The 11,652-nt window shown below is 30.8% G+C and overlaps 1 protein-coding gene across 1 annotated transcript; it reads right to left on the bottom strand.

Annotated features, from left to right (window-relative positions):
• Window positions 1–1,089: 1,089 nt before the first annotated feature.
• LOC123670167 (ankyrin repeat and KH domain-containing protein mask) lies at window positions 1,090–10,908 on the bottom strand. The gene is made up of 8 exons (XM_045603677.1): window positions 10,632–10,908; window positions 10,364–10,478; window positions 9,179–9,307; window positions 7,907–8,133; window positions 5,465–5,736; window positions 4,450–4,701; window positions 3,618–3,846; window positions 1,090–1,289 (listed from the first exon to the last, which is right to left on the bottom strand). The coding sequence occupies exons 1-8, from the start codon at window positions 10,707–10,709 to the stop codon at window positions 1,134–1,136; spliced, it is 1,458 nt and encodes a 485-aa protein (XP_045459633.1). The 5' UTR covers window positions 10,710–10,908; the 3' UTR covers window positions 1,090–1,133.
• Window positions 10,909–11,652: the final 744 nt, after the last annotated feature.

Genomic DNA, 11,652 nt, shown 5'->3' with positions numbered 1-11,652 from the left:
TGTATTATACCGCATAACTTTCTACTGGATGTACCGATTTTGATAATTCTTTTTTTGTTGGAAAGAGGATATCCCTAGTTTGTTGTCATGATAAGGAACCCAGGATCTGATAATGGGATCCCAGAGAAATCGAGGGAAATTCTCGAAAATCCGCAATAACTTTTTACTGGGTGTACCGATTTTGATAATTTTCAATTTAATCGAAAACTGATGTTTATCGTGTGGTCACATATAAATTTTATCGACATCTGATGACTACTTTTTGAGTAATCTTTGATAACGCGTAGTTACTTGACTATTTTTTCGTCGACCTACGTTGTATTACTCTTCAATGTACTTGTCGGTTTTTTTTTTGCGAGCAAACACAATTATGTCTTTACTTTTGTTTGTTTAAAGAAACCATTAAACGTAGCTAATACCTATACTATACACTTGTAATTATTACACAATTATGAAATGTTGGCTATAACTTTTTGAAAAAACTTTAAAATAGAAGAAAGTTATTAATTTTATTCGTAAAACTGACACAAAACTTCTACACATGCTTTCATTTTATTTTACTAAAATTTTCAAACGTTATGTGCAAAAAAACTAGATGACATACTTGTCGACACGTTGGCGCAACGGTCACAGCATTGGTTTGTGGCTGTTGCGGGTTCGATCCTCACACATGACAGAAATTTTTATTGACCATACAGATGTTTGCCGTGATTTGGGTATTCGTGCAGTCCTTGTGGGTCTCCTTACCGTGCCCCGGAGAGCACGTTAAGATGTCGGTCCCGGTTCTCATCACGTACGCCTTATAGCGATAGTTACTCATAGTAGGGAATATATCCATCAACCCGCATTAAAGCAGCGTAGTCGATTAAGCTCTGATTCTTCTCCTACATAGGGAAAGAGGCTTATGCTCAGTAGTGGAATATTAAGGCTGAAGCGATAGTGACATACATAAGCCGTCTGACATAATTAACCGTTTAACGGCTAAACAAAACAACTCACAAGATTTTAATGAGCGGTACTTTTTACGGCTGTTATATTTATACAACAGGTACAATTGTTGATGGAGGGTTAAATGAAAAAACATACAAATTAAAATAGAAAAAGTTTTTTTTTTTTTAATAGGCGTTGAGGATTTATTTCTTGAACATATTAGGAATTAAACCCTTTCCGCGATACAAAAGATAACATAGACAGCTAATAACAGCAATTTTAGTAAATATATCAACAGCTATTTCTTTGGTCGTCTTTTCAATAATAAGGTCGACTGGTTTTTCGCTATCTTTACTTATCTGTAAGGAAATAAAGATTTATGTAAAGTATGTACATAGATAATAATCATTCTCATATATAACTAATATATCCTGCTCAAAATCTGGAGTACTTTACAGACTGGGGAAGTACTTTACAGATCACAGCAAAAATGATACTGCTTTCAAACAGTCTTGTGTTCCTGTGGTGAGTGAGGTGACCAGAGCTCTTGGGGGGTAGGGTCGCCAACGCGTTGCGATGCTTCTGGTGTTGCAGGCGTCTATAAGCTACGGTAATCGCTTACCATCGGGTGGATCGTTCGTTTGTTTGACACCCTAATAGGGTGAAAAAATATAGATATATAGATATAATACTGGATGGTTATCATTTCTCAGTTAATCGGCTTAGGATGACATAGGTATGATGTTTTGTCACGATGTGTGTTTTAAGGCTGACTTGTTATTTTTTTAACGAAAGGACTGAAAGTTTGTATGTTGATTACACAAAATTTTACACGATATATTGGAATATGGTATAGATGCGTTGGAAGACAATTTAATTGATAATTTAAATTATACATGTTACTTTGATCTGATACAACACAGATGGTTGTGCTAGACATGTAAAGATCAAAGACGATATTCGCAAATTATTATACACTTAAAACTTAAAATATTAATTTAATTGCTGACATCAAAAAGTATAAATTTGTTTTTGGGCTTATTTTGATTGTTGTTTAAACTTTTACTTTAACATATTAACTAAAAAGAACCACACAGTTATCCGCGTGTGTGTGTTTTTAGATAATTTGGGAAAATTCTAGTTTGTTAATTTTGTTAACCCCATTTATTTTTCTTAGTAGGTATTGCAGTTGAATATATTAATATATTTGTATATTCTATTTTTTTGGAAGAGTCCTAAATAGTAAACAAATATGGCGTACTTCCGACCACAGACAATAGAGTAATATTGTAAATATAGTAAAGTGACATAAAGAGACGAAAGTAAAATTCATTTTATGTTCAAATATTTAACGCTAACATATTGCTAAAATTGTTTCAAAACCTAATAATATATTGAATATTTTTTCTAAGAATTAGTAGAGGTACAGAATTACGAAGAAAAAAATATTAATCGATCGATCATATCATCATCATCGAGCATAAAAGGCAACAAATTTATATTTCGTTCATGTAAAATGGTCGGTAAAAAAGACGTCAAAAATAAAATTTACAACAAAATAGGGCCGCCTGTGTCTGGAAAAAAAAGTCGACCCTATTAGTGTTATTGTCACATTATTTGTATTCACTATAAATATAAAGCCTTGCGCCGGCGGCACACTCTATAAACATGTAAACAAAAGGATTGATAACACTGTTGCTCACGTAGCTCTCATAGGGTAATCCTAAGTCTCATACTAAAGTCCTACAAAATTTTCCTGTGAACTACAATAAACTTTTATGCCAATGCTATGTGCTTTTATATTATATGGGATAGCGTTAAAAATTTTCAAAGTGAAATTGTTATTCAGAAACATTCCTAATATAAAATAAAACCCTTACAATAAACACTTTACTATAAAAGATTGACATTTATAATATTTTGTCAGCATTTTTTACGCTCAAAACAAATTAAAAAAAAAAAAAAACAATATCTAAAACATAATAACAAATCGCTTCACGGTAACATTGTTTTATAACTTACTATCAAATTATGATTCGTGAAAATTTAAAATATAAGTAAAAAACACGGCCCATTTTATCGCTCATGCCGTTCAATCTCTTATACTCATTCACCTCTAAAAATATTATGACCACATCCCTATTTGCGTCACAAAAAAAGATATTAAAATGTCATTTTCGAAAATATTAATTATCTGTACCCTCGAAATCCGTATTTTAATAATTTTTATTTGTTTAAAATGATAAATTGATATTTGTTTTCATTGAAATAAATAGTAAATGGAGTTTTACAAGTGTCCGTAAGCTAATATGTTGTGAAAGTGAGTGATAAATGCGGAAAAAACGTGAATTACGATTAACAGGGGTTTGTTTACCAAATAAGACTCTTCCAAAAAAACGGAAGATATCAATTTTCATTAATTAAATTAATAGTTGTTACAACATGTATACCAGTTGAATAGTAATATAGTAACAATCTCAAGTAAATACAAGGGCCTGTTTCACCAATTGAGGATAAATGTTATCCTACAAATAAGTTACGATTATACTTTAACAGCAGGAGGTAGAATAGGCCATTAAGGGTGATTTACAAAAACTGAAATCTTAATTGTCTATTGCCATCAAAAACAAAATGTTTGCGAGAAATCGAAAGTATTCGTATCTTGGGATGAAAGAATAGAAACTTACCCTAGTATGTATTTTCTTCATTATATTAATTTCTCGTCTAATGCTATTGACATTTGCGGTCATTTTCGTAACTGCATTTTGCAGTTTTTCTAAAGTCGGTGAGTCTGGAGGTTCAAATTTTATTTTATTTTGAACTCTATTGTAATCACGTAGAGCATATGTGAGCGTCGCTTCCAATATGTACAACTGTTGCAGATGATTTCCCAATACGTTAACACATTTGATCATACTATTAAAAAATATATATATTAGTCATTTTAGCGTTAGGTACATCAGTCTAACTGCAAATATATGACTTATAGGTATTTTAAGTAGGTACTGAATCAAGAGTTGTGCTTGCTCGCAAACAAAAAAAGCTGACTTCAATTACATTGGTATTAATTTATACGATGAAGTTGACAGTTGGTAAAACAGTAGTGCGTATTTACGCATTATGAGGAATAACTCAATCGAATTTAAAGTAGGTAACAAGGGGTAACAAGTACCAACTTTCAATTAAAAAAAAGGGATCATCAAAATCGGTACGCCCAGTAAAAATTATGAGGTAGCACACAAAAATCAATACAGTCGAATTGAGAACCTCTTTTTGAAATCGATTAAGAGACGCCTAGGAGCGCGTTGCCGATCCCTCTCTAAAGCTTTTCTAAGATTGAGTCAATTTTGTTTTATCAAAGTTTGTTACTATTTACTTATTTAAGGACCAACACTGAGTACATGCATACAGAACTAAACAGGATTCCATTATTTAAAAAAAAATACAGTGCGCAGCTTTTAAAGATAGCTGCAACAATTATGTTAGCTCTAGGAAAAAAACTTAAATACATCACAGTACCTGTAATTATTCCCTCTTTCAGTTTGCAAGCCAGCGACCGAGTCCACTTTCCACCCATATATATGAAACGCACGCAAGCCGTACTTCAATCTTTGTCTTTCAAAAGGCATATCAACGCCAAGCTTAATCATATCTTCATCTTCTAATAGCAGAAACTTCCGTAAATCCATTGGCGTTTTCGCAAATAATTGCTTCAAGTGGTCACAATTCATACCGTATAAAAGATTATATATTTCGTATGAATACTTTGGTCTGAAATGTTAAAATATGTGTAAAATTTTCATGATATTACCCAATATTATTACCTATTCCATAAACAATATTTAATATATTATTTACGGAATAGGTAAACACTTTCCTACAGGTCACAGGTCAAATACAGACTAGTATAGCTATGTTTTCAAGTGTTTAATATATTTTAAAATTTGTTGTATTGTGACTGAAACCTGAATGTCTCTGAAGAAAAAGAGACAGTTAACAGTAAACAAGAAAAAAAAAATGTTTAGTTAATATTCTCTCTACTAATTTGAAATTTATTGTGTTATTTTTCTTTATATATGGTAGATAAAGCGACACCAGCAATTTATACTAAGCTAACTCTTAAAATTGAACTTTACAATAGAGACTTATAAAAGGGAAAAACGTGATACCTTTTATATTAATTAAGAAACTTATTTGAAATTTGGTATCTTTAATAGTTAATTTATTCATTGCAATTTCACAATTTTTTTTTATTACATATAAAAACACATTTTATCAAGTTTGCATTAAAAAACAAACTTATCGAAAAATCGAATTGGCGTAGTATAAATTGTTGGTGTCGAAAGATAGATTGTTGGTACCAATTACTTGTAGATGCATCAGAGTCATCAAAGGAATTAAAAAAAAATTTACTTACCTACTCCCTAATTGACATTTAAGCAATGGTGATGAAAATTAGCATGGAAATTGCAAGCTAATTTATTATATTAAAATGTGTATAATTTAGATTATTTTTTTCTTAAAATTTCCTTACCTATTTTCATCTCTTAATCCTGGATAATACTCATGCCATTCGCACATATTATTCATATCGTTACTTATATCTTTATTGTCAACGTCGTCTGTGTCATCGTCAGGAATATTTGAATATTTTGTTAAAAGTCGGCGTATTGCATGATTATTATGTGAGTAAGCAATAAGCCTAGGCGAGCGATTTGCCATATCAACTATATTAAATCTTGCTCCTCGACTTAACAAAGTTTCGAGACATTCTGCTTGATTATGATGAATGGCATAAAATACAGCCTAAAAATTAGCGTTAGCACTAAAGTTCAAAACTACAGCCTCTTTATAATGAGAATAATTTTATTAACTGAGGTAGGGCACAGCAGGAAATTTCCTGCTCAGTATATGTGGAGCAGCCCCACTGGAGTAGCACCTCGACCTTACAGAAGATCACAGCTAGATAATACTGCTTTTCAAGTAGTGTTGTGTTCTTGTTGTGAGTAAGGTGATCAGAGCTTCTGGGGGGATTGGGAGTAGGGTCGGCAACGCTCTCGTGATGCTTCTGGTGTTGCAGACGTCTATAAGCTACGGTAACCGCTTACCATCAGGTAACCGTACGCTTGTTTGCCGACCTATCTAATGTTATAAAGCTGAAGAGTTTGTTTGTTTTTTTTGTTTGCTTGAACGCGCTAATCTCGGGAACTACTGGTTCGATTTGAAAAATTCATTCAGTGTTAGATAACCCATTTACCGAGGAAGGCTTTAAACTATATATTATTTTAGTACCTCTTTTTTTAATTAACGTGGGTGAAACCTCGGGGCACATCTAGTATATAAATTTAAAAAAAAAACCGATTAATAATGAAAATAGATACATATTCGTATGTGGTCAATAAACTTTATTTACAATGTGTAAAGTAAATACTTTTACATATCATAGTTCATATGCATTATTTCTGCTTTATTAATAAAAATGTATAGCCCAAATGTATGTAGGATAATAGAAAATTAAAAATAATGATTATGTTTGTTCTCAATCAACAACTTTAAATAAATAAAAAAAATTGTGTTTGCTCGCAAACGAAAAAAAACTGACTTCAATTACATCGAAGAGTAATACAACGTAGATCGACGAAAAAATAGTCAAGTAACTACGCGTTATCAAAGATTACTCAAAAAGTAGTTATCAGATCTCGATAAAATTTATATGTGGCCACATGATAAACATCAGCTTTCGATTAAATTAAAAATTATTAAAATCGGTACACCCAGTAAAAAGCTATTGCGGATTTTCCTCGATTTCTCTGGGATCCCATCATCAGATCCTGGTTTCCTTATCATGGTACTAAACTAGGGATATCTTCTTTCCAACAAAAAAAGAATTATAAAAATCGGTACACCCAGTAAAAAGTTATTGCGGATTTTCAAGAGTTTCCCTCGATTTCTCTGGGATCCCATCATCAGATCCTGGTTTCCTTATCATGGTACTAAACTAGGGATATCTTCTTTCCAACAAAAAAAGAATTATAAAAATCGGTACACCCAGTAAAAAGTTATTGCGGATTTTCAAGAGTTTCCCTCGATTTCTCTGGGATCCCATCATCAGATCCTGGTTTCCTTATCATGGTACTAAACTAGGGATATCGCCTTTCCAACAAAAAAAGAATTATCAAAATCGGTACATCCAGTAGAAACTAGAAAGTTATGCGGTATAATACAACGTAGATTGACGAAAAAAGCGTCAAGTAAAAACGCATTATTAGATATAACTCGAAAAGTAGTTGTTAGATCTCAAATAAATTTAAATGGGACCAATTGACACACACCACCTTTCGATTAAAAAAAAATTGTCGAAATCGGTCCACACGGTCAAAAGTTCTGATGTAACATATATAAAAAAAAACAGTCGAATTGCGAGCCTCCTCCTTTTTTGGGAGTCGTTTACAAATCGAAATTAGTACATTCAGTAAACGTTACGAGGTAACATATAGAAGAAATAAAGTCGAATTGAGAGCATCTTTCTATTTTTGAAGTCTGTTAAAAGTAAATAAAATGAGATATATTCTGTAAAAAAATATTGTGTTAAAAAGTCCTCTGGGTCAGCTACTATTTTCTATTCAGTAAATCAATTATATATCAAAAAGTATATGAATTTTTTAATCACCTTCACAAAAGGAGGTAGGTTTTCAATTCGATTGTATTTTATTTTTGGCGTTACCTTATAAATTTTTACTGGGTGAACCGATTTTCGTGATTCTTTTTTAATCTAATGCTGGTGCTTTTCATGTGGTCCCATATAACTTTGTTTGAGATTAGTATTTTTTGAGTTAACACTAATAAAGCGTATTTCCTTGATTAGTTTCTCGCCTACCTATGTTGTATTTCTTGTTGATGTAAGCTGAAGTTTTTTTTTTTTTTTTTTTCGTTTGCAAGTACAATTATTATAGAAAAAATATAGATTATAACTTACCGTCCAGCCTTGGGAGTCTCGCATCTCAATATTGGCACCATTTTCAAGCATAAGTTCTACAACCGAAGTACGACCTGTAAGGACTGCTTTCATAAGGGGTGTTACTCCATATTTGTCTCCGATGTTCAATATACAATAATATTCTATCAATTTGGACACTATATTGTAGACCGTCGTTTCACTGGCAGTACTATTGGTACATATCATCATGATGGGCGTAAGGGAATCTATGGAAAAATATAACAAAATTAATATTAAAAAAAAAAAAAATAGAGCTTAGGTATTATTTAATCATATTAATCTAGTCTATTATTTAAATATTATTTTGGAACTTATGAAACTTAACTCCGACGCTTTTTCTGATTCATTTCTTAGTCTTTATTTTTGCTCTTACGACTTACACTCCCACAAAGCCTTACACAAAGCAAAGTTTTCTGTCCTAACTTAACAATTCTTAAAACGTAAACTAAGCTTCACTCAGATATTGGCAAATCCTTCAGGGAGCTAAAGTAAAAGAAGAAGAAGAACTTATGAAACTTAAAATAGTGTTGGATCTTAATTTAGGTATAAAAATAAAATTTATTCTTAATACTTTAAAGAAATAATAATTTGTATGCCTATTTGTATTTTTTATATTATATATAGGTATACATAATATTTATATATATTTGAATGTATATTTTTTACATGTATTATTATATGTATGTATATTTATGTGTATGATAATATACATACATATAATGTTTGTACACCAGCATGCCGTCTAACTCTTTGTCATGTCCTTTTCATGCTAGAGGTTGTCTAGAAGAGATAGCTCTTTTAATGATAAGACCCCCTTTTATACATGTTTATATTTTCTTTTCAATGTAAAAATTTTCTCTGTTAGTGTCCAATAAAGATTATTTGTATTGTATTGTATTGTAATAACCAAACAAAACATTTATTCCAATAATTTGATTGATTTTTAGTAAATCTAATGACATAATCCTCAGTAAATTGATCTATGGTGAACTACAATATAATTTTTGTTTCCTGTGTGAAAAGCAACGTGCCTGCTTGTTACGTTTTGCATTATCAAACAAATAAATTATGATAAGCTATTGATCAATAACCAATTTAAGCTTGTAACATAACATAGTACTTTAGAGGTATTTTGAAATACTAACTAAAATCTTAAGTATTACTAAGTCATAAAGGTTACACTTTCTTTTTTTCATATTTTTAAGTTAAATTATGCTATCACTGGATCAATTAAGAAACATTCATACGAACCAGCATGTACATTTGTATCAGCACCTAAGTTTAAAAAATAATCGACAATTTGTTCTTGTGCATGAAAACATGCATGTAACAAGGGAGTCCAGCCACTGTCGAGTACTGTATTGACTTCATTCTTTAAGTCTGAAATAAGAAAAAATATACATACATGACAACTGATATATCAAGTGAGATAGTAAAAGATATATATTAGTCTGGGTGTTTGTGCAGTCCTTGTGGGTCTCTCCACCCTTCCTCAGAGAGCCAGTTAAGTCGTCGGTCCTGGTTGTTATCATGTACACCTGATAGTGATTATTACTCATAGTAGGAAATATATCCGCCAACCCGCATTGTAGCAGCGCAGTGGATTAAGCTCTGATCCTTCTCCTACATGGGGAAAAAGGCCTAAGCCTAGCGGTGGGATATTACAGGCTGAAGCGTTTATTATTATAAAAGTATAGTCTTTGACAACATAACCTTAATAATGTTCAAACTTATAATTTTAATTAATTATAGTTGAATATCAACCACTGGGCAATCACTAGTATTAATAAAGATATCAATCCTTCAAATTAGGAGATATCCAACTCTGATAAGTACAGCAAAGTATCCAGTTTCTCAAAAAGTAATACAAGTAAAAGAGAAATTATCATAATTTATGAAAATTTATGACATACCTACATGATGTCTATACCCCTACTGCACTTATTGTTCTGTTCGTTTATTACAATTCCATTTAGGTAAGTAAGCCAAAAAACTACTTTTATTATACCTTTCAAATAATTTTCACACCAAGGTTGGTGGATAGCGCTAGGTATATTACCTAAGTTTGTAATGTACCTAATATTTAGATGTATTTTTTTTAATTGATTGATATTTTTGCTAGGTACCTTATTTTATTTTTTAAGATTGTTGTATACTTTTGAATATTTTTTTTTTAGCATTCAAATGTGCGTAAATCACCTTGTGGCAAAATAAATATTTTAATTTCATTTAATGTTTTAGTGTGTAAAAATTACTTATATTTTGCTAAATGCAGTTGTTTATTTTGGTACAAAAATTGTTATAATATTCTTTGATTTATTATATTTAATAAACATTTTTCTCCTATCACCATAAAATTGTTTATTACAGTTATAAATTTATAAAATGAAAGGGAAAAAAATAAAGAGAAAAAAGAAACAAATTATTTAGATATACCTGTGCTAACAATGAGAGAAACTGCTTGTATATTCCCACTTCTTATATGTTCTTGAAAATTTCTTTCAAGTATTTGTCTAGCATTTTTTTTTTCATCGATGAATTGCGTTCGATGCTGAAATGTTTAAATTAAAAAATGTATAAATCAAAAAGTTTTAAATGCAAATTAATAATTTTTCAAGGTCTAAGGCATACCGTTGTATACAAACACATCTATTTTTGTAACTTAGAATAATTTATTAAATTTTAACAGTCGTATTAAACTTACTAATTTATGATCGTATCCGTAATCATCTTCATTATCAGTATCTTCATCGGATAGGCCGGCTGGTCGAATATTTGCCATGATAATTTTACTTTCGTCACGATTTGAGGTATATTTTAAAAATGAAAAAAGATTATATACGTATTAAATAGAAAATATTACCAATACTACCGCTTCTTGCACTTATTTTTAAAATATTTATGACATTGACGTTTCTCCTCCCCTGTGTTCTATACAGGGAAGGAGAATCATCTTTATAATTTTATATATCAGAAAATATCCGTCGAAATGCTTTAAATTAGGGTAGCGCCACAATAGCATCAGGGTAAATTTTAAAGGAAGCGCAAAATATTATTAAAGTCGGTTTACTGTTATTAAAATACTTTTTCATAAAATTAAATGTTAATAAATCGATAAGCGCACTATTCACAATTTACGAAATAAAATCACTCTAGGTGCACGTTTCCTAATCATTTTTTAATATAAAGTAACTATATTATTTTTTATAACGTAAGTTGTTCAAATTATCAATAAGTAACTAGGTACATACTTTAGGCGACAATGGTATTAACTCAGCATACTTCAATTCATCTGCAATTACTACGTTCATACCATACTCTACGTCTACACCAGTGCGACTGTGGAGGATTTTTGAGCTGTTATTAATTTATTGTAGCATACAGCTGGACACTTTTTCAACTTTTCTTTCATATGAGCTGATTCTCCTCTCCTCTACCCTCCATAACATGGAGCATAGAGAAATAATATAATTCTCATGGATCAAGTATACTTCATCCTAGTATAATTCTAGTTTAGAAATAAGATTGACAGGTGTAAATTATTTTTGTTTCCAAATCACACTAAATATATGTGTTGTATTTGGCATTATCTGGTTTAGTTTTTATATTATGTATGTCATACTTACATAATATAGGTAATATATTTGAATGTATATTTTATTATTTTTATATATTTATTATCTATATGTCATAAATATCCTGTTATTATTCCTGCCCTGAATGAT

Source organism: Melitaea cinxia, chromosome 4, assembly GCF_905220565.1.
Source record: "Melitaea cinxia chromosome 4, ilMelCinx1.1, whole genome shotgun sequence".
NCBI classification, from domain to species: Eukaryota; Metazoa; Arthropoda; class Insecta; order Lepidoptera; family Nymphalidae; genus Melitaea; species Melitaea cinxia.
The sequence above is the reverse complement of the archived record's forward strand: the minus strand, read 5'-3'. Positions and strand labels throughout refer to the sequence as shown.